This window comes from Rhea americana, unplaced genomic scaffold (assembly GCF_003343005.1).
Source record: "Rhea americana isolate MKP2758 unplaced genomic scaffold, rheAme1 scaffold_82, whole genome shotgun sequence".
In the NCBI taxonomy this organism is placed as follows: Eukaryota; Metazoa; Chordata; class Aves; order Rheiformes; family Rheidae; genus Rhea; species Rhea americana.
The window spans coordinates 2966067-2990148 of NW_028187001.1; the positions used below are offsets into that span (position 1 = coordinate 2966067).

The window sequence follows — 24082 nt, forward strand, 5'->3', positions numbered from 1 at the left end:
AGGAGGGGCCTGTTGGACAGGCAATGGCTCTGTTGGGGGGGGCAGAGGGTGGGGGCAGTCCCCCTGACTCAGACAATAGAGGTATGTGCTCAAAATGTACTTCCCCTAACAAGGTTGCATGTGGGGTACTCATGTCTTTTGGGCCACCCTCACATGGGCCCTGACAGTACTATCAGTCACCCAAGACAGAACGGGGATAGAGGTGCGTACACCGGGTCATAGGCAGTAACTCGTTCAGAGTTACTGCAGAGCCCACACTTCAACCAAGAGCTGCTTTTCCAGAGGTATGTAATTTACTGCGGTCCCTTGCAGGGAATGGGACCAGAAACCTCTTAAGTTCCCACCTTGCATGGGCACATTGCTGCCACAACCCCCAAGACATCACATTTCCCATAACCGCCACCTCCAGCTCGAAAGGTTGTCCCTTAGTCCATTGCCACTGGCTACTTTTTTTGGTCAAACACTATAGCAGCCACATTAAATACACTAAATGGGGTATAAAAGTCTGCCAGAACCCCAGAAGGCCCCCAAAACCTTGTAGCTGTTTTATAGTAGTGGGAACAGAGTACTGTTGAATAATACTGTGCACTTTCTCAGGGACAGCTTTTGTCTGCCCCCTCCAGACTGTCCCTAAGAATTGCCCTAATATCCAGCCCTTGTACCTTGGTAGGGTCTACAGCCCAGTCGCAGGCATTACAACACCAAGGAGTAATGGCTTCATGGCTTCAAGGCACTTAAAACCCCCCTTTAATAACTGGGTTTTCATCTGCTGTGTTATTTCCACACCATCCAGTCCATCTCCATCTGCTAACCCAGTTGCTACCCTAGCTGCCGCAACACGTTGATCCCGTCCTCAAAAGTATGCCACGCTCCCACTGTAGCAGCTAATTCACCTGTGGCTAGGAAAGCACCTAACACAGCAGCACACAACCACTGATATAATGCTGGAGCTACAACAACATTTCCTGCTTCATCTCACAGAGAAATTAATTGGGTAAGATAATATTGTACTTGAGCATCTGTTGAAAAGGGGCTTGTTAAACTTAGCTCCTCTCTTAAGATAGTAAGCAATCCAGCAGCTGCATCCCATGCTCTCACTAACCAGGCTAACAGAGACTCTCCAGGCTGCTGCTGGGAAGTAGTTAGAAATTCACGCAATTCCTTTAGGGCATACGTCCAAGATCACTCCACTGTGTTCCCATCTACTTGCCTCTCCCCCTTCAACTGCATAAGATGTCTGACCTGAGGAGTAGCTGGTTCTTCTTCTAATCCAAAATCAACCTCCAAGCCAGAAGTGCTCCAAATATTACCATCCCACTCCTCTGGGTCCCAGGAGGGCCTAGTTATTATTGCTCTCACCTGGGCAACTGTAGCTGGGGTTTTACCATAATTCACTTGGCATTTGTTAGCCACTCACAAAGTTCATTGCTCTACCCTGTGGGTTAATTTTTGGCTCTTTTCAGTTTGGGTTGTAATTAACTCCTGTGCTACCGCCTTCACATCACACAAATCTCCATTCTCCTCCTCCAGATCCTCCCTTTCATTCTCCAAACTTTGCAGCTGTTGCTGTACCCTCCTCACTTCAGTATCAAGTGTGCAAAGTGCTGTCAGAAAAATCCACACAACTTGCCCTGCTAACGCTCAGACGGGCTCAGGGATGGTAGTAGGGAGCACTCCTGTCAGGGCCTCCTTAACCACCTGTGGCATTACCTGCTGCCCGCTGGCCAATTCCTGCCAGTCTTCTGGGTAGCCTAAGGTCACCACCATCTCAGCTACCGGCCCCCAATGCTCAGTAAGGGGTCATCCTGGTAGCCTAATCCGGGCCACTTCCTCATCACACCTGGAATCCCCCTCACAGGTTTTCCCCTTTTTCTCCCTTTTCCCCTTCAGCACTGTGTGTTCTCACGATCCTGTCCATGGCACCAATTGGAAGGATGGTTTAGGGACTTGATCACAAGGTCAAGGTGGCCCATGAGAGAGATGGCAGGGCGGACCCGAGCGCAGCTCTGCAGTGAGGAACGTCAGTGAGGGGCACAACAGGAGGTTTTTATGAACTATACACACGTGCAGTACACATATTGATCGAGCTCATCGCTAATCTCGATTCAAAGCCCAGGTGTAGCACCACCCTGGCACGGGCCCAGCTGAGTGACCATGGCTATGGGTCAACATGCCCTGTTGATGCTCCTTTTCTCATGGAGCTAGCTTTCATCACCCATCTCCTCGACATTCTTCCGCACTTTCCCACACAACTATATAATGAAACAGCTGGAAAGCCAACGAAGGATGTAAACACTGCTGTAGGAACCCAGCTGCAGCATTTTGGAAATAGATCCAATTTTCTGCCCACTCTGAAGAAAGCTGAAGGTGTACCTTGAGGTTATGTCTCAAGGCCACAAGGGGCCCCAAGCGTGCTAAGCACTATGCAATCCTCAGGAGGCACAAGCATTTGTGATGCAAATAAGTTAACTTTCTTGCCTTTCTGGTTTTTGGGGTGGGAGGAGCTACYTTTTGTCTGGATCAATTTCGTGTTCCACTGTAGGGCTGTGCACTGTTAATGCCAGCACAGCTCAAGAAAGCAAAGCAGGAGTGGGAGCAAGTAGCCAGAAAACATGGGGACAGGATGAGGTGGTGAGCGCTTAACCTGGTTTGGGTACTGATTAATGCAATTGAACATGTAACCTCAGCATGAGCCTAGAAGTGTGTGGAGCATTCAGCTGGGAAGATGGGAGATCTGAGGTACTCATATGGGGAGAAGACTCTTCCACATTAGGTTAAATCTTATTTTAATTTTGTTATGCATTTCCCAGGACAGAGATGCCAGTGAAATTAAAAGGAACTGTTGAAACATATTAGCCATTTTATGCAGATAAAAAATCTGTCAGAGAAGGGTCTCACAAAGACCAAATATAACATGAAACACTCAAACCTGCATAGAAGACCCCAGCCAGTGCTGGACAGGCCACACAGGTAATAAGTAACTAGTCCTGGGATAAGTGAGAGCTGAAGGAGAGGGGGCAAGTACAAAAAAACCCTTTTTTGCATCAGAAAAAGGCCAGCCATTTTCGTATTAATCCAAGTATGCTAGCTAGGCTCATGTTTTTTTGGGGAAAAAAAAACAAAAAAAAAAAAAACTTTTTTCTCCCTTAATACACAGCTAATGAACTCCTGCACCATAGGATTTTGCAGCACCTTCGCTAAAATCCAGCTTGCAAAAGCCAACCTGTTCCCCAACCCACCTCTCAGATTCTGCTGGTAAACAGGACTGAAAACTACCAGGGTGGTTTGGGTTTTTTGGTGGTTGGTAGTTTTGTGTTTCCCAGCTGCTGGGCCACAGCAAGCAGGGTGCCAAGCCGGGGAGGCAGGAGAGCAGCTCCGAGGGAAACACCCCGGGGCGACACGCCTCGGCAGGCAGCCACCTCCGCCGCGGCACGCCCGGGTTTCTGCCAACACTAGGAGCAGGTCTGAACCCTGAGAGTAACCCTACCGGCTACCTCACACGCGTGATCTGATCACATTAGCCTCAGGGGCGGCCCCCGCACGCTCGCCCTGTACCGCTTCCCCGCCCCAACTACCTCCTTTCCCGGCCGTTAACGGCTCGTGCGCGCTCCCGCGCGGCACCGCCCCCAGCCTCGCTCCAGGCGCGGCGCATGCGCGCGGCGGAGGGCGGGCGCAGGGAAAGGCGGCCGTCAGCCCACCGCCGGGGGGCGAGCTGCGGCGGGCGTTGCCTGCGCCGTCACTTCGGGGAGCGCGTCGGTTGGCCGCGGAGGCGCGCAGGCGGCGGCGGAGGTTGAAGGAGACTCGAGGACGGGGATTGGCGCCAGGCACTGTCGCCCTTTCTCCGCTCCATGCGCAAGATGTTGCTGGCCGCGCTCTCCCGGGTGCTGCAGGGTCCGGCCGCTACCGCCGCAGCCGCCGCGGGGAGGACGGTGAGCGGGGCGCCGCCGGCAGCGGGCTAGGCCGCCGCCTGCCCGTTCCCCCCCCTCCCTTTCCGTGCGTGGCGCGAGCCGGCGTGGCTGGAACGCGGGKTCCAACGGCCGTAACGGACGGCGCGGGGCGGTTGGGGCTGCCCCGGAGTAGGGGGGGAAGGGAGGCTTCCAGTGGCGCGCTCGTCCCGCTGGAACAAGGACACRGCCGTTAGATTGCGCCGAGCTAGGCCTGACGGTGCCTTATCGCTGCTGGAAGAGCGTACGCAAACACGATAGCTGTAGTATTTTTGTCCTTTGGGAGCGCCCCAAATACCGAGGGTAGCGGCCAGGTTACTTGGTTGCAGCAGCAAATTAATTTTATTTTTTCAAGCTTTAAATAGTACTCAAAAATAAAACTGAGTGGCAAGTGTAGGAATCTTCCTGTATGTTTTTTTTTAACCTTTTACAGGTACTGCTAAAATACCAGAAAAGATTGGTAAGACTACACGCATTTAAAATCCATGTGGGATATTTTTCCCCACTTCTTGAAATGTGCTAGTYGTAGTYAGTATGTTATTACACAAGGGAAGARTATTCCTTKCTCCAAGCAGCTGCAGTGCTGAGTATGAACTAGATGCCACTTGAAAGCTGGTGGCCAGGGCTGCCCTGTTCCTCTTCTAACTGTGCAGAGTAGTCTTTCTGAGAGGTATCTCTGTGATATAAAAATACATATTTTTTTTCTATATTTGTCAATGYAGATCAGGCCCTGAGCAGTTGTAAACATATTTTTTTTTCCATTATAAATTTAAACATCTGTCCTTCCTTTTTGAACTGCTATTGTCTTTGTTTCCTATAACAACACTTTTTTTTGATCTCTTCCTGTGTTTTCATTCAAATTGTTATTTTTGGCATTAGTGTTTCATTTATTGTGCTCTCCTTTATGTGGAACATCTTCAAAATTTACATTTCCACTTATTCCAGTGTAATAATTGTCATCTTACACACACACACGYGCACGCACTGTAAGATGTGTGTGTGATCTTAAATTTTGGATTGTAAAGTGCATTGTAAGTTTGACAGGATAAGAATTTTTATACACAATATTTGCTACTATCAATTTGACTGTAAATTAAGTGTGTAAATTAAGCATATRATGTATGTTGGTTTTCAGATGTTTTGAGGGATCTTGTGACATATTTTGTGTTCCTGTTTGCTCTATAGCCTGGATCAGAATTTTTTGCCATTGGAAAAATGCCAGGCTAACTGACCAGTCAGTGCTTCACAAGATTAGGGGTTGGTGCAGGAGTAGGAGGAACTCTATGTGCTGCTTGGCTTCTGTCTTCCTTCCATGCTGCGTTACAGTCACTTATGTTGCTCTCTTCTCTTGTGCACGCTTACGCCTGACTAAATGAAATACTAAATTACAGACTTTTAACATGTTAGTTAAGTGTTTTTTTTTTCCCCTCCAATGATGGACCTTAAAAGTTTTGGGAATCTGTTCTATATCACATGAACTGTAAGGGACTAGATGGTCAATCTGAGCTGATATGATAGTACTGTCTCTGAAATGACTGGTCTTGTTCTCATGCTGTCTTCCATCAATGGCAGTTGAGTGGCTATGAGAAACTAACTCAGCTGAAAAAAAGTTGTTAGTGAGATCAAGAAGTTATGTTCTTTCTGTTAGCAATAAAGGGTAAATTTTTATAATTGGTGGTTAGCTGCCAGAGGAAAATCTGTTATTGTACCTGGATTCTGAGATAGCTCACTTAYGTGGCATTCACTTCCTGTCCTGGTTTAATCAGCAGGTGGGTGAATAAATTCATGAAAGTTGCATTAGAGTGCAGATTCACCAGAAGATCTTCCTATGTGTGTTGGGACAGTATGGAATGCATATCTAAAAGTAGGTCCTAACTTACAAGTAAAATATATATTAAAAATTGCAAATATGAGTGCCTAAAATTTGTTCYTGACAGCAAGAGCTTAACCTGCTGCTGACATACTGCATTTTCTGAGAAGTCTAAACTGTATCTAATTTGATAGCTTAATATAGATTTTTGTATCCTAAACACTTTCATGTTTGGGAGTAGTTGTCTTGAATTGTTAATACCTTTATAACAAAGGTATAAATTATCAAATAAAAAGTAGCCTTATCCATAAGGTAGTATTTTATACCTATTTTTGAGCATATCGCAGTGGGTAAAGGTGGATTTCCCTGACTCAGAGCTTACCTTTAAGGATAATACCTCTTACAGTGTTTTAGTTTGCTAAGAATTTGCTGATTTCTCCTCTCCTGCTCCAGCTAATTGTTTTATAATAGGTACTTACTCTTCTCTCTTTTTTTTTCTTTTTCTTTTTTTTTTTTTTTTTTTTCCCTCCCCTCCCCTTTTCCAAATGCTGCTCTCCTAGGGAGCTGTTAGTGAGGTAAGGCCTAAATAAGTTTTGTTAAGATTTGCTTTTGACATTTATACTGACCATGCATTAGAACTTTAGTACAGACTCCCTAGTGTTGTTTTTATGTAGTAATTCAAAACTCTTGTTTTACTTCCAGCACTAGGAACTTCTCTTCGCTGATAATACTGTTACAGCTTGTTAAACACCTATATAAGCTTAGTTTAATTTAAAAACTCTAGATATTTAATCTGCGCGGGATTAAGTATGAGGGAGTGAAAAATTAGGATTACTAAATCAATTAGGTAAAAGAGTAGGCAACCAAGATAAATCATGAAATTTCTCCTGTCTTTTTTCCAAAATTTATACCTATCAATCTGGCCTTTTTGGAGACWTTTTCAAAATTTCAGAGGAATGAACCTTCAGCTAAATATATAAGAATTCTATGGTTGAACGAGCTACATTAATTTCTGTATAGTTTAATAAGCAATAAAATTTTGCATCTAAAGAGGAAGTATGTTCCCTGTGCTATGGCCACAGTGCAGTCATGGACAGATGATGATCATATCTGATGATGCATTGAAATTCAGTAAAGTTATCTAAGGTTACCAGTTGTAGGTTAGTTAATAATCTGTGCATGTYATTTAATWCAAAACAGTAATACAGCTTTAAACRTCYTTCTTGTCTCTTCCCTACYATCCTGTCTGCATTTYATGTATTTTAGGTATGCCACTTCTTATATTTCTGTATTATTTTTCAGCAGTGGCCATGCTTTTCCCTACTTCAATTATGGAGAAACAGAATATTGTTTTAGAATCATAGAATCAGTAAGGTTGGAAGGGACCTCTGAAGATCATCTAGTTCAACCTACCTGCTCAGCAGGGTCACCTAAAGCRTGTTAGACAGGGTTGCATCCAGACGAACCTTGAATATCTCCAGAGAAGGAGACTGCACAACCTCTCTGGGCAACCTGTGCAAGTGCTCCGTCACTCTCACAGTGAAGAAATAACTCCTCACGTTCAGGCGGAACTTCCTGTAGTTCGATTTCTGCCCATTGCCTCTCATCCTGTCACATGGGACAACTGAAAAGAGTTTGTCCCCATCCCCTTGACACCCTCCCTCGGGTACTTGTACACATTGATAAGATCCCCCCTCAGTCTTCTCTTCCCCAGGCTAAACAGGCCCAGCTCTCGCAGCCGTTCCTCATAGGGCAGATGCTCCAGCCCTCTGATCATCTTTGTAGCCCTACACTGGACTCTCTGCAGTAGCTCCATGTCTCTCTTGTACTGGGGAGCCCAGCGCTGGAGGCTGTACTGGAGATGAGGCCTCAGCAGGGCTGAGTAGAGGGGCAGGATCACCTCCCTCGACCTGCTGACAACACTCTTCCTAATGCACCCCAGGATACCATTGGCCTTCTTGGCCACAAGGGCACATTGCTGGCTCATGGTCAACTTGTCTTCCACCAGCACTCCCAGGTCCTTCTCTGCAGAGCTGCTCTCCTGCAGGCCAGCCCCCAGCTTGTACTGGTGCCTGGGGTTATTTTTCCCTAGGTGCAGGACTCTGCACTTGCCCTTGTTGAACCTCACRAGGTTCCTCTCTGCCCAAGTCTCCAGCCTCAGGTGTGTCAGCGACTCCTCGCAGTTTGGTGTCCTCAGCAAACTTGCTGAGGAGGCACTCTGTCCCCTCATCCAGGTCATTGATGGAAAAGTTGAACAGGATGGGAGCCAGTACTGAGCCCTGGGGGGCACCACTAGCCACAGGCCTCCAACTAGACTCCACGCCACTGATGCCGACCCTTTGAGCTCTGCCTTTCAGCCAGTTCTCAATCCACCTCACTGTGCACTCGCCTAACCCACACTTCCTGAGCTTCTCTAGGAGGATGTTATGGGAGAGAGTGTCAGAAGCCTTGCTGAAGTCAAGGTACACAACGTCCACTGCTCTGCCCTCATCTACCCAGCCAGTCAGTCCATCACAGAAGGCCATCAGATTGGTTAAGCAAGATTTCGCCTTGGTGAATCCATGCTGACTACTCCCGATCACCTTCTTTTCCTCCATGTGTCTGGAGATGACATGCAGAATGAGCTGTTCCATCCCCTTTGCAGGGAYRGAGGKGAGGCTGACTGGCATGTGTTTGCCTGGGTCCTCCTTCTTACCCTTCCTGAAGGCTGGAGTGACACTGGCTTTCTTCCAGKCCTCAGGCACCTCTCCAGTTCTCCAGGACCTTTCAAAGATGATGGAGAGCAGCCTGGCAACAACATCCGCCAGCTCCCTCAGTACTCCTGGGTGCATCCCATCCGGGCCCATGGATTTGTGGATGTCTAGCCTGCCCAAAAGGTCTCTAATCCTTTCCTCCTCCACCAAAGGAGAGTTTTCCCTTCTCTGGACTTTCTCCCTCACGTCCAGGCTGCAGGATTCATGGGGGCTGCCCTTAGGAGTGAAGACTGAAGCAAAGAAGGCACTCAGTAATTCTGCCTTCTCTGTATCCCTGGTCACCAGGGCCCCCGCCCCATTCAGTAGTGGGCCCACRTTTTCCCGAGTCCTCCTCTTGCTGCTGATGTATTTGAAGAAGCCCTCCCTGTTGTCCTTAACATCCCTTGCCAGACTCAGTTCCAAGTGGGCCTTAGCCTTCCTTGCTGCATCTCTACATACTCTGACTGCACTCCTATAATTCTCCCAAGTAGCCTGTCCCCTCTTCCACATTCTGTGTAYTTTCTTCTTCTGTCTGAATTTGGCCAAGAGCTCCTTGCTCACCCRTGCAGGTCTCCTGCCCCTTTTGCTGCTCTTCTTACTCATAGGGATGCACTGCTCTTGAGCTTGGAGGAAGTGATGTTTGAGTATTAGGCAGCTCTCCCGGACCCCTGCTTCCCTCTAGGGCCTTAACCCATGAGACTCCACCAATTAGGTGTCTGAAGAGCCCAAAGTCCGCTCTGCTGAAGTCCAAGGTTGCAGTCCTGCTTGTTGCCTTACTTCTTCCCTGCCAAATCCTGAACTCCACCATCTTGTGGTCACTGCAGCCAAGGCTGCCCCCAACCTTCACATCTCTAACCAGTCCCTCTCTGTTGGTAAGGACAAGGTCCAGCAGGACACCCTTCCTCGTAGACTCCTCCACCATTGTGACAAGAAGGTATCATCAGTGCATTGCAGGAGCTTCCTGGACTGCTTGTGCTTTGCTGTGTAGTCCCTCCAGCAGATGTCAGGGTGGCTGAAGTCCCCCATGAGAATCAGGGCCTGTGATCTTGAGGCTACCTCCAACTGTCTATAGAAGGCCTCATCAACTTTTTCTTCCTGGTCAGGTGGCCTGTAGCAGACACCCCCAGCAGTGTGCCCTGTGTTAGCCTGCCCTTTGATSTTCACCCATAAGCTCTCGACTGCCTCCTCCTCCTCCCTGCCTAGTCACAGCTTGATGTATTCCAGTTGCCCTCTCACATAAAGAGCAACTCCACCACCTCGCCTTCCTGGCCTGTCTCTCCTAAAAAGCACAGAGCCATCCATGGCAGCATTCCAGTCATGTGGGCTATCCCACCATGTCTCTGTGACTGCAATGAGATCGTGTCCCTGCGATCGCACACAGATCTCCAGCTCCTCCTGTTTGTTCCCCATGCTGCGTGCATTGGTGTACAGGCATTTTAAAGAGGTGGTCATGCCTGCAGGTTTCCCAGGAAGGGTGTATGGGGGTCCCCCATAGCCATGTCCCAAACGCACATCCCCAGCTGCRTGCGCCTGTTGGAGGACCCCCAACCCAAGTTGTGTTTTGTTGTCTATCCTGTCTCTAAGACACCCTCCCTCCTCCTTCCTACCTACTGCGTTCCTCCAATTTCCTTTTCCTTTAATAGGAAAGAGTGAGATTAATTCGTCTCTCAGAGATTTGCTGTTTTTTTTTCTTCCCCTTAAGAAGTCTTTTGTTCTAGTAATGTGAAATGCTAATCAGCACAGAAAGCCATCAAAATTTCTTTGATTTAGCTAAGTTGCTATTCATATAGTGAATCTGGCCTGTGAGGGGGATACTTATTTTTATGATTTTTTTGATGCTTTTTACAGTCTTTTGAAGCTTACTGGTTTTATTTGGATAATCAGAAGTATCACAAAATTAAAATTCTGTTCTCTTTTTCTTTCTTAATTCTAAATACTGGTTTTGAAGGAATTCTGGCACTTAAATGTGTGTACAAAACTCTCTACTACTTTAGTACTTTGGGGATATGTTACKGGTTAGTTTGATTCACAAATTATTTCAATTTGGGAGCATTGTTAGAAATGATTGAGAAGCTGCCTGATAATTGTCTTTAAATGTTGCTTGTGTTGGTTTCTTTTTTCTTTTTTAAGGCATCCCGAGTGATGGTAGCGTCACGTAACTACACAGATTTTGCAAATGAAGCTACATTTGAAATTAAGGTAAAGAAGCTGAATACTTAYGTGGACATTCTATATAAGCATTGTTGTAGATCTTGACGTGATAGTGCTCACCTCTTGGCTTTTCTGTTATAAAAATACTGTTTGAATATCCAGAACCAAACCTCTCRGTATCTGGCATGGTTTCTAAATGGAGTTGGAAGTATGTAGTAACATTACTTGTTTATCTAGAATGTAAAATTCTGATTCTTTGCAGCTGTGATRTTGCAATATAACTGGTACAGTGGAGTTGTGTGGGCAGTGAAGAATCTTTTCTGTTGTGTGGGAAAGATATTAATGTTTCCTTAATGTGTTTAAATCAAATAGCTGACATTTGCTCTCTATTCTTTTTCCCTGCTCTTTGTTTAAGGAGTCATCGGTTATGTATTCTATGCATGCAGGTGTTTGAGGTCCGTCTGGATTTAGGAGGAAAAAAATGGCACCCTTTTTAAAGTTTGAGTTAGTGCAGCTCAAAAAATATGCTTGMTGTTTTGTCAGCTTTCCACAATAGTTTTGGTCTTAGGAAAAAGTGAGGCTTACGTCTGAAGTAGCTTTTGTGCTGGCATTTCATTCAGGAAAATCTGAATGAAATATTTTGTTTTTTCCTTCCATCTGCTACCTGTTTATCCCTGCCTGAAAAGCATTAAAATTGTTTCGTGTGCAGTAGGGATGAAGAAGAGTTGTATGAAAAATATTTTCTGGGTAGAATAAAGGATTAAAATTTGGTTACGTGAATGCTGAAGTAGAGCTGTCTTACAGTAGTGTGCGTGTGTTGTATCAAATTCATCCAGTGGATTTGCCTTTGCTAGACAATTGTTTTAATATAAACTGTGGCCTGTAAGTAAGTATATTGGTATGTTTGTTTGTTCTGCACAGAGAAATTTGTTTGATCTGTTTCACTGAACTTGCATATTTGTGGGTTTTTTTTTCTTTTCTTTTCTTTTTTTTTTTTTTACAGAGAAATTTGTTTGATCTGTTTCACTGAACTTGCATATTTGTGGGTTTTTTTTTCTTTTCTTTTCTTTTTTTTTTTTTTTTTTTTTTGGCCTTTCCTCAGGGGTAGCTAAAATCAGCCCTCCGTGCAAACTCAGTATAGTACATGGTGTGGGGGAGGAAGTTGTCTTGCACACACTGATTTGATTGGTGGGGTGGCTAGGGCAGGAATGGCTTATGGCTACTTATTACTGAATGTACTTCAATATTTCGAGCCATCCTGGTACCTTCCTCTTAGGTACCAGTGTGATCTGAGGGACTGGGAGATCCCTCAGGGTTAATAGTAGTGCAGGGTGGGGGAAGCAAGACTGTGTGGATTGTCCAGAGAGTTGACTGGAAAGTGGTGCTTAAAGGGGATCTGTGAACTTGGGAAGATGCACTTCCTAGCCTCATCAGGCCACCGTTGAATTGTCTGTATACACAGATGTCCTCCTTGATCTGCTCCCTCAGAGGCAGCTGTAGATAAGCTAGTGTGATATCATGTGGTTTATTCCACAAGGTGCAACCTTGYGGCTTCTCAGCTTGCTTTTCACAGATACTGTTGCAGGTGTGGTAGGCAAAGGCATGACTTTAGGACCCTGGACTGGGCACTTCTACAAGAGAATAAGGGAGGTGAGGAAGCACAGTGCACCTATTATTATAGGTGTGCGACATTCAAGGACCAAGTTGAAGTCAGAGTTTTGAAGGGAACTTCCACTTACTTGAGGTGTTTACCTTTTACACCAATACTATGCAGTATAAAATGTTTCAGATGGGTTTGGGAAGAGAAGAGTATCATCACTTTTTTTTTTTTAATAAAAAGGCTCACATGGAAATATTTAACAGAACATTCTTATTAAAGGATATTTAGGAGAGATTTAATAGATTACTACCTCTTTTTATGGCTTGAGGATGCTAACAGGTGGGTATGTGTGCATATACATATCTCTCTMTATATATATTTTATAGAACTGAAACTTTTTTGTCATTTGATACTGAAGTGGTTCCAGTAAAAGATACTGGTTTTTGTRTATTACATACGAGCATCTAGTTCATGACTACTATATTTAAAAGAAATTAGGAGGTGTAAAAGCTCTGCCTAAGAGGAAACTGGAAGGAAAATGAAAATAAAAATTGTATTCTGTATATTTCTTCTCTACCCYGCCAAAGGAGAAACGGAGAAAAGGAAAAGGTTCTGGAAGAGACGTTCCCAAAACTGTACTCTTTGTTCTGTGGTAGATGAGGTAAGGTCCAATCTTAGGACCAGATCTTAAAAACTGTTTCGCAAAAGAAGCTCCTTTCAAATAGAGRCAGAGTCTGTAAGGGTCACTTTATAGATTTTTTTTTCCTCTCTTTTTTTTTTAATGTCATTGTCTCTCATCTGTTATAATATGTAAATTGCTGGTTATGGTATTGTTTTACTCATCRCTTCACTAAGCCTCTGCAGCTTTTACTAAGTATTTGGCAGACAACAGCCGTGGAAATAGCCTTTTTCAGTATTTTGTAACCATTATRGTTAATCTATTTCTAGTAGGATCTACAAGGCTTCATTTCAAGAATGTAAATCTGYCTGTATTAAAACAGGTTTTGTCTTTTTTTTTTCTTTTTCTATAGTGACCCCTGGATTTGGAAGTAGTGCACAAACCTTAGTGTATTATTTTGACCTATGAATTGAGGTTTTGTTGACTTTCTTTTTTAAGAGATATCACAAGCTGAATTTAAAACAACACATTGTGAAAACAAAATGTTAATAACATTCATAAATTYAAGAAATAACTACTTGATCAACTTTGCAGAAGTGTGACCTTCATCGCCTGGAAGAAGGTCCTAGCACCACAGCAGTGCTGACTCGAGAGGAGGGGCTCCATTACTACAAGACAATGCAGACCATACGGCGCATGGAATTGAAGTCTGACCAGCTGTATAAGCAGAAGATTATTCGTGGCTTCTGTCACTTATATGATGGTCAGGTGAGTAGGTTTTTTTTTGTTTGTTTGTTTTTTTTAATGCAACGCAGTATACTAAATTCTGCTTATTTCCTACATCATCCTCATCGAGCTTCACTGATGTTTTTTGTTCCAGTGCCTCACAGAGGGCAATACTGGCTATAAAAGCAAGAGCTAGTAGAACTTTGAGCTTCAGTGAAACCTTGCTCTCTGTCCATTCCCCTTTTTTGAATTGCAGTTACTTAGATGTATTGTTTGGGAGGTGCTTGTGCGAAAAGTCTGTAGATATTTTCAGCCTTCTACTTCTGTCTGCTTTTSTTTGTCACAGTCAGCATAGAACAGGATTTGGAGGCTAAGATTCTTGTAGCTCTAGCCTCAAAGAGAGGTCTACCTCTCCATGGGATTTAAGACARTCTGTTATATCTGTGCTTTTCCTTTTTTCTGCTCATATTTTAAGTATGTATGGAGGTCCATAGCTAGCCCTTTCCACACTTGTGGCTGTTAGTTGGGTGTTTTTTCTTCATTGCTAAGCTTATTTTTCTTTTATAACAGGAGGCTTGCTGCGTAGGCCTTGAAGTTGCCATAAAGCCCACAGATCATGTGATAACAGCATACAGAGCTCATGGCTTTACTTATGCACGAGGAGTTCCTGTTCGAACAATTCTTGCTGAACTTACAGGTTTGTGTTTAGTAAAATGAGGATATAGATGCTGCTGTTCTTGTGTCAGAATCTGTTACACAAAATCAAAATGATGTTGATAAGTGTTCTGGGGCTTCAGAATTAATTTAGTTACTTAGCAAAATAAATCAATGTGTGACTTGTTGATGCAACCACTTTTTTATTRTAAAACAAATCACAAGCAATATTTATTTAATCACAAGCATATTTAATATGAGAAGTGCCAGTCCTTAAGGTTCAACTTTATAAAACTGTTCTGGATACTGCAGGCTGCATGTATTGTGCTGTAGCAGCTTGTTTAAATGGAACTTGCAGTAGTAGCAATTACATTGCTAGTGGTAGAGATTTACTCTTGACAGAGGAGAGCATTACCCTCCATGGGACAGACTTGAATTTTCTTAGTAATGTTGCTAAACTTTGGTCTTGGAAGAGTGGTAAACACTGTCTGTAATTGTAAGCTGAATGTTGTTTGGGGTAATTTGATTGTAACAAGAATATTAAATGGTAATTTGGGCAGATCTAAGACTTTGTGGAAAGGAGAGATGGCTATTCATAGTAAGTTCATAGGCAAGAGAAGAGTGGATCAGCCTGCTGAACTCTTACAAATCTGTGTGCTAGTGCTACAAATGAAAAAATGAACAGCAAATCTGAAGGCCTTTGTATGCTCTCAGTATTACGATATAATAAAAACACGATATGAGAATTTGAGTGCTTGAAACATTAATATATGAAAGGACATTTTGGAGGTAGAGAAGTATGCTTTTGTATGCTGAGTATATGTTTATTAATAATATATGTTTGTAACATTGCACCAAAGCCCAGGATCTTGTGGATGATTGACTTGCCAAGTATCACTAGATACCAATAGGAAGAAAGTAAGGAAGGAATTTGTCATGACTGAGGTCTACTATTTTCTCTGAAACCAGAAATATCAGCGATAGTGGTTTTTTGTCAGGTTATTTTTTCCTTTCACAGCACAATCTTCTATACCATTATTCTTTTTTTAGTTCTTTTCTATTTTATTTATTTTTTATTGGGAAAGAACAACAGCAGTTGTTTCAAGAAATGACACTTGGGCAGGTTTCTTGAGAGGAGCATTGTTAGGGCTGATTCTTACCAGCAAAGATTTTGACTGAAAATGCCAAACTGAAAGAGAGCTTGAGTTAGTTACCACAGAATGATAGCATTCAAGAATCTTTCAGGGAGCAGAAAGAGTCAAGCAAACTAAGATTGGTACAGGATATGAGCTAAGGAAAAGGACTGTTTGAGAGAATTAACAGTTCCCTAAAAATGATTTTGTGCACACTAGGGCAAATTATTCCAGGAAAGATAGAAAGTAGAGCGAAAAAATGACTCTAAGTCAGGAGTTCTTCAGTGATCTAAAATACATCAAAGGATTGTACAAAAATTGAAATGAGGAGAAATTACTGAAGTTCAGGTGCAAAAGAACAATAGTTTTCTAATTAAAATTAGAAAATTCACTTTTTTTTTTTTTTTTTTTTTTTGGCCCTAGCTGGCAGAATCTATAAAAGAACAGAAGAAAACCTTTCAAAAGCATTTGAAAGGTGATATGAGGACTAATTAAAATGACCTACTATTAGGTAAGGAAGAGAAGTACAAATTTCAAGGTAGCATCCAACACTCAGGGTTTTTTTGTTGTTGTTGCGTTTTTCATCTTTTGATGGTATCTGCTGTGATCTTGTGTAAGAAATTAGTGAGTCATGATATAAATGAAATCATTTGAAATGTAGCTAGAAAGCTGTGTTCACAGTAATTATCAAAGTTTCTTTGTCAAACTGAAAGAATGTATTCAGCAAGTTGTTGAAGTAGTTTATCCTCTGTGGTACCAGTTAAATTTCCATTTAGAATTAGGGGAATGGTGTGGAGGAYTGTGCTTGTTGAACAGCTGGAAGATAGCAGGGTGGGTGGAGCTATGTATTTTTAGGAAGGTCGGATTAGAATTCAAATCCTGAAAAAYGAGAGATGACCTAAAAAATGAGGTATAGCTTAATAAGGACCAATTGTAAAAAATACTGACTAGGTGAAGTGAACTACCAGTGGGCTAGGTATCAGTTCAGCAGAAAAGGCGCTAATGGCTTTAGGATTTGAAATGATGTAATGCTGTCAAAATGCAATAGATCTATTTTATTTAATGGAAATAATCCTAAGGATATGTAGGACCTGAGCTGAAGAACTGTGTTCTTACRTTTTTTGATAACTGGATAGACAGCTAGCAAATACAAATTGGCCCTGCACTGGAAGTGGAGGTGTTCTAGAAGTGTTTACTAGCTTCGGGGAGGGGATCAAAGAATACCTTGCCCCTGAGGGCAAGAGGAGATGCAGAATGCTGGTAAATAAAAGGCTGTTCTTTGAAAATATAGTTGTAAAATACATGCTTTTAAAGAACAATGCATAGTGACTTGAGGCCTGTATCTGAAAGAAGTTGGTTGAATTTAGAAAGCAATTTGAGCCTCTGCCTTGAGGTACTGGGGGCACCTGTGAGATGCCTCTCTGAGTGCCCTTTCRTAGGCACTGAGTCATATGCACTCCCACACAACTGGGAAATATAACATGTATTTAAAAATGCTTTTATATATCATTTAATGGGCTTTGTTCTAGTGCTTTGTGCACCACCATTTATCTTCAAACTGCAGTTTGAGTAGTGCTGGAGTAGGTGACCTCCTGATGTATGTTTGTTGGTATAATGTCCATCTGTAATTTTTACTTCTAGTGATTGTCTGTACTTCAGGTACATGTAATCTTCACTACCATAAAAGAACTGTACAGTCCTTTTCACTTTTAGCTTTGGCAATAAAGGTATGAACACAGGTGCCATCATCTACAGTCTGTGTAGAAGGGARTCTTCCCTGTGACAATGTTGGCTATTTAAATATATATATACACACACATATATATATAAAAATAATATATATGTAATTATATATTAATATATGTAATTAATTGAATTAGATATTTATATAGTAATTTTCCTTCTGTATTTAGTAACTCAAAAAAGAGGCAGAAACTTGGACCAGCTGAAGTCAGATTTCACTCATTTTGCTAGCTGACAAGTAATTGCTTGTTCATGTTTCAGGTCGAAGAGGAGGGTGTGTAAAGGGAAAAGGAGGATCAATGCACATGTATACCAAGAACTTCTATGGTGGTAATGGCATTGTTGGTGCTCAGGTATATACCTGACTTCTGCTTTAAATCACAAGTTTAATKTCTCCAGTGGCCTATGCCAGTGTTTTCTTTCAATTTTCATGCTGTGAGCTCCTGTACAGCTACCATTGCTCTGTGGCAATTAATCTATGTTATGTCTCTGTTCTGGTTTGCTTACAGCTTTGGGAGCTGTAACACAAAGATGAATCAAATACAGAATATATTAATGTTTAGATTTTTGGCTGTTATGCGGATTGGAATAAATGGAAATGGGTTGGTGACAACTCTTCATTTGTGGAGCTCCTYCCTGATACTTTAAAGGCCTCTTTATAGCTCACAGGCTGTCTCCAACTCCTCCAGACATTGTTCTAAAATTTTGCTTTATTCTGTATTTTGTAATAGGTTCCTCTTGGAGCTGGGATTGCACTAGCCTGTAAATACTTTGGTAAAAATGAAATCTGYTTGACTTTATATGGAGATGGTGCAGCCAATCAGGTAAGCTAGCTTTGCCTAATGAAGCTTTGTAAGGAGGAGTGTGACTATGGATAAGGGGTGTTCCTTCTGCGAGCTCTGCCTCTTTACAGGGTAATGGCAGAGCAGCCTTCACCCTGTCTCTGTTTTAGTATCTGCAGTCTGTGCAACATCTGCTGTGAACTTGCACTAAGGTTTTTGTTGGGCTTTCTGTTCCAGAGAGGCTTTATTAAAGGAGCCCACRGATGATTGAAAGCAGTGCTGGAGAGTGAAAACAATGGACACCCTCTGTCCTGCAGTTCATTTGCAGTTTTTCTTAGGGTTTTTGTTGTGAAGTGCTCTTCACTGAGATGAACTGCATGTAGGTGGCAGAGCAGCTGGCAAATTTTGGACATACTAGGCATTTGAGTAGGTGCCAGTGTCTTTGAGGACTGTATGGTCCTCAGAGGAGTGATTCAGGTGAACAGTTGAGAAGTTARTTGCTGGTTGTTCTTTACATATCAGGAATGAAGTATGTGCTTGGATTTCGCTACCCCCCCCCMAWYCYKKTTKGGGSCYKKTTKGRWTTYKSYWMCCCCCCCCCATCCTGTTTGGGKYCTGTTTGGGATTATGGGCTTCATGTCAATGGCTATCCTTCCCCACTCCTATTTCGAATTCTGCCCATGTTGCTAGAGCAAAGGGAAAGCCTTTTAGTTCCTTCCCATCGAGAGCRGCCTAGATGCAAAGGGAGTGGGGCTAATTGTTAATTATTTGAACACAGCGGAAGTCAAGGGAGAGAGGGTTTCTAGTTACTATTATTATCCCCTTTCTAGTAGTGAGTGGCTCACCTGAGTATGTCACTGCTTGAAGTCTGTCTGCTGTGAGCAGAGCGCTGAAGGATAGAAGAGAAGCTGACCRTGCTACTGCATGGAGAGAAACATTCAACTTAATTTGTGAAGGCAAAGAGGAGGACAGAGCATCTCGCACAACCACTTACTTTTGACATTTGAATGGTTATCTTCACGTTATGGGTAGAAAAATTAAGCCAGATGAGAAATTGGTGGTTTAGAGAACACTGTTCCTTATTGCTGCGTAATTTCCCATTTCCCAAACACGGATCTCAATTCTTGGTTTTCCGTATGTTTCATTCTCAGCAGCAAGACTAGTGCATTATGGTTGAGCTGTTTTTTTTTCTATGACTTCTTAAAATATTTCAGTCAAAATCTTAAGGTTTGGTATTGCCCTAAGAGATTCTGAATGAAGTTAAAAATTAAATCCTGAAAAATCTTACAAGTATATATAAATACAAGTATATTGAAATAGTCTTTATCTTGGATAGTGATACTTTTCTCTCTCATTCCTTCTCAGCTGAAGGAAATGGCTTGTTTCAGATTGCCTTTAGTATTACAAGTTTACCAGCTAGACCTTTGCAACTGATTTTCAGTAGAGCATAACACTTAAAGTTTGAGTGCACGCTCTCTTAAATTTTTCTTTACGTATCTTTCTTTTCTTTCAGGGCCAGATATTTGAAACCTACAATATGGCAGCCTTGTGGAAGTTGCCTTGTGTTTTTATCTGTGAGAATAATCGGTATGGAATGGGAACTTCAGTTGAAAGAGCTGCAGCCAGTACTGACTACTACAAACGGGGAGACTTCATCCCAGGCCTCAGGGTGAGTACAGTCCCAGCTGCTTCTGAGAGCGCGAGATCAGTGGTGTGGGGGAGGGAGCGGGGGGGTAGGGTGGGAGGGGAAAAGGGATTTCATGTATATGAAAAACATGTCTGTAGATACACATAAGAACAATAGTTCTAATATATTTATATAYGTATGTATGTATAGATATGATTATTACAGACACTATACATCTRTATCAAAAAGATATAAAACATACGTAACAGAATTTGAAATTTAATTCCTACTGCACTTGTGAAAAATAGTAACATTCAAAGTTTTGGGGATTTTGGTAGCTTTTTGCTTCAACTTTTCTTTCTTTATCTTCTGTTTCTTTCTCTTTATCAGGTGGATGGTATGGATGTTCTCAGTGTTCGGGAAGCAGCAAAGTTTGCAACTGAGTACTGTAGAGCTGGAAAAGTAAGTTGGTAATCATCATCATTCCTTTACTGCAGGTGAAATTTTTTGCAACACTGTTGCTATACACAAAACTGCTRTCTAACCCATTTTCTGCAGTTGCTGCTGAAACTGTATTTGACTTTATTTCTTCCCCTTCCCTGCCCAGTATTGAACCTGCAAGTACTTGATTGATTCTCTAATTTTGTTAGAATTTGTTAATATCACCTACATGTTAGTAAAACCTTTTTTGTTTTGTTTTGTTTTTTTAAACCAAAGCCCTGATACCCTGTTGTCTTCCTGCTTTCTTTTCCAGTTAAATTCCATTGTGAAAGGTTTTGACTGTTATGCRATGTGTTCTCTTTGAAGAGATTAATTTAGGGGGTGCAACAAGAAAAGTAATCATCTTATTTTTATGGCAAAAATAAAAGTGAAGTGAAAAGACTTTTTGAGACTGGATACGTGAACACAAGATGCATACATTTCTACATACCTACATAGCAGTGCATAAAAAAACTAGATAAGATATTAAGACTTTCAGCATTTTTTTGCCACTSAAGTTTGAGGCATTGCTTCTGAAGATGATGTTTAGTATTTGGTGAAATACTGTTCGTGCTGTGCATTCCCAGTACAAAAAGAACAAAATTGATACAGAAGAATAAGGTTCTGTGAGTTACTGTATTTATTTCAGTGAAAGAACAGGCTGTATGAGTAATGGTGGAATGATACTGGAGAAGAAGAAATTGTTTAATACAGCACAGTAAGAACAAAAGAATAATGATGTGAAGCACATAACATACTTTCATTTGAAAGTTTTTTTTGTTTTTTGTGGGGGGGGAGGTTTGGAGTTTTTTGTTTAAGCAAAGAATACTGAATTAATATCATTCATCAGTGTGATTCACTATTAGCAAATACTTTTTGCTGTAACAACAGATTGGTCACTCAAGGTGGTAATACTCTCTGTATCTTTTTAAGGGTCCTATTCTGATGGAGCTGCAGACRTATCGCTATCATGGCCACAGTATGAGTGACCCTGGAATCAGGTACTGTTTCATACTTCCACAGCATTCACTGAAACCAAGCGTGGATGATCAGAATTCTGAAAAATTGTCATGGATATGATGCCTAAATCTACTGTGAAGTGCATGAAGGCTGTGATGAAGTCTCTGTGATCAACCTGATCATTCATCTTACTGCTCTGTAGATAATCAGTGACAATGGAACATAATAATTATTTTGCCTACAAACTATGAAATATAATTTTAAAACAAGCAGTAAGTTAAATTTCTGTACTTTTGATTAAGGATTCTGCATTCAGTGTGACTTCTTCATGTCAGAAAATAGTATACTGGTGCTGTGTTCTTCTAAGYTAGCTTTGACTGGAAAACAACATGCTTTCCCAGGACTTCTAGAAAATAAAAAACCTGTAAGCTGATAGTGTAGGAACTGTTTGGAATGTCCAGTCAAATGGAACACTTTTTAAAATACAAGTAGGTAGTTGCTGACAGGACTTGGGCCATCTGACAAATCTGAATTTATCTACATGAAATAATAGAGGTGTATCCCAAAGTAAGTTTCACTGAAAGCTTGTAGAGTGAAAATTTTGATCGAGTTGCTTAAAAACACATGCATTCTTAAGCCTTCAGACTGTGGATATATTGTGACTGTTTGTTTAACAGTACAGAGCAAGTCATCTAGCCCCTTACTGCTTTTTCCCTTAAGGAAGACGGGAAGCAGGAAATACAKCTTCCCATGGTAACTGTTTCAAGCCAAGGCTGCAGTTTCTTCCTTGCCTTTCCCACTGGAGCCTAAATACACACACACACTTTGGCTCCATGCCAAGATCGCAGAAATGTGCTAGATGTAGCTGCACCTTTTGTTCTTTGAGTGATTAATACTGCTGTATTTTCATTGCATTCATTAAAAAAAAAGGGRGGGGGGGGCAACCAAACCATTTGTCAAAAATGATGCAAGTCAGTCAGTTGAACTGTGTCTAAGACCTCACCTCTGCTGAAGGATACCACTGAGTGACATTCATGTCTCTGCTTGGTTTTCTCATAGCTATCGTACTAGAGAAGAAATTCAAGAAGTAAGAAGTAAAAGTGATCCCATTACTTTGCTGAAGGACAGAATGATCAACAATAACCTTGCTAGCATTGAAGAATTAAAGGTATAGCTTTAAGTCATTATGTTTAAGCCAGCTCATGTGCCCTCAAATATTAATGCGCCCTGAAAAGGGCATCATACTGCAGTATGGATCACCTGTTTTTTGAGGTTTTCTTTTTGTTGTTATTGCTTAAATCAGTGAAAGTAAAGTGTTGGTGCAGATGAGGTAATGAAGATGCACTGTTCTTGAAAGGCTTTTTGCCTTTGGTGCTGAATGTAACTCTGTATGTGTGTGTGTCTTAGTGTTTTGAATACATCTCCTGTCACGCTAACATCTAGAAATCAAAATTCCCCAGGTTTTCTAGACTACCTAGCACTAAGGAAAGCCTGAAAGGCAGGGAAGTCACCCTGCTGGCTGCTTTCCCCTCAGTAGTGACAAATCCTAGCGAAGGGTTCAGGAACCCTCTCAGCAAGTGTTGTAAGTAAGTAAGTATTTTGATTCCCTCCTGTTAAAGAGAGGGTAGGGAGAAGGGAAGTAGAACAAATTAAGTAGCTAGCTAGCTATTTACTTAATGCTGTACTGTTTTACAGCCATACATCTCTAGCTATATATGAGTTTGAGATTATAAATATTTTTCTATTGAAAAATACCGTTACATTAGCATGAGAATTTCTAGCAAGTAAACTATTAAACTTTTACTTATTTTTGTTTGCATTGTTTTTTTTTCATGCAGAATGTTGATTTTACTTCCTCTAGAAAAAGCAGTAATTATGTGCAAGTGATGTTGAGGGCTAATAGCATGCGTGCATGCGCGTGCATGTGTGTGTACATTACATATGTTACTAACTATGAGAGTTAATAGAGGGTTAAGTAAAGTATAAATAAAATTTGATATACTAACCTGTGGCAGTAAGTAAGTTTGAGATATTTAAATGAAAAGCCTATCCTGAAGGAAAGTAACACAAATATAACAGGCAGAGGTTGTATTATAGCTCTACATGTCTTGTAAAGGCTTACATGCATGAAAAAGTGATGTTTTCCTTGCAATCAACATCCTCTTAAGCATCCTTAGTATGTTTTGTGGAATTGGAGTCAAAAATGCAAAAGCTCAGTGCAGTCATGTTCTTYTGGCAATAAGAAACTAAACTATTACCAAAAGGGAAAATGCTGCAGTTGAGTAAGAAAGGTGGTGTTATTTGTTTTACACATTTCTGTTCAYGTTCCCAGATGCTGTAACCCCTAATCGTGACCGCTGCTTCAGCATTAGGTTTAAACTCAAAAATGACGACACTGTTCTGAGCAGTCTTCTAATAACCTTCCATTTTTGCTTTAGGAAATTGATGTGGCAGTAAGGAAGGAGATCGAGGAAGCTGCTCAGTTTGCTACCACTGATCCAGAGCCACCGCTGGAAGAACTAGGTCACCACATCTACTTCAATGAGCCACCCTTTGAAGTGCGTGGCCCAAATCAATGGATAAAGTACAAGTCTGTCAGCTAAAAGCCTTTTTTATGGGAGGTAACTTATTCATGAGAATAAGTTGTAAATGCATTTACAAGAACTATAATGACTTGGAAACAAACCTTAAGCTTATTTAAAAGCTCTTTCAACAGAGGAAAGTTAAAAATGGTGTAGGGGAAATCCATCTTATTATAGACTGTTTTAAAGATGCTGAATGTTGCTTCAGAAGGAGCTGAATTAGGAGAGAGCAGTGGTTTATTTAAATTGCTTATATATTTACTTCAGTGACCTTTCTTTGGACTGTTCTGTCATGTACAGTACAAATATTAAACTTCAACAACACTTATCTGGTCATCAGTTTGTTTCTTAATGAACCACTTTCAATTTTTTTTGAATGTTATGTATTTGCTGCAAAAATATTGTTAAATGAAAATATCACGCCAAGCTTTTCGTTGTAGTTCAGTGACAGCTGCTTTATTGTAAAATGCTATATACATTTGTCTATGAAGAGGTGACATACATGTTGGAGCTTAATTGCTTCCTGCTCAAACCATCAG

At 41.7% G+C, this 24082-nt stretch overlaps 1 protein-coding gene and 1 pseudogene across 2 annotated transcripts; one reads left to right on the forward strand and one right to left on the reverse strand.

Moving 5' to 3' along the window:
• Nucleotides 1-673: 673 nt before the first annotated feature.
• LOC146585346 (uncharacterized) lies at nt 674-2219 on the reverse strand (annotated as a pseudogene).
• Nucleotides 2220-3689: 1470 nt separating this feature from the next.
• Nucleotides 3690-23871, forward strand: PDHA1 (pyruvate dehydrogenase E1 subunit alpha 1). Of its 2 annotated transcripts, XM_085323093.1 has the most exons (12): nt 3690-3929; nt 6315-6329; nt 10617-10685; nt 13451-13624; nt 14153-14279; nt 17374-17465; nt 17844-17936; nt 19408-19563; nt 19912-19983; nt 20935-21002; nt 22021-22129; nt 23400-23871. In XM_085323093.1, the coding sequence occupies exons 1-12, from the start codon at nt 3849-3851 to the stop codon at nt 23562-23564; spliced, it is 1221 nt and encodes a 406-aa protein (XP_085179219.1). In that variant the 5' UTR covers nt 3690-3848; the 3' UTR covers nt 23565-23871. The 2 variants fall into 2 exon arrangements, with proteins under 2 accessions (XP_085179219.1, XP_085179220.1); XM_085323094.1 differs by lacking the exon at nt 6315-6329.
• Nucleotides 23872-24082: the final 211 nt, after the last annotated feature.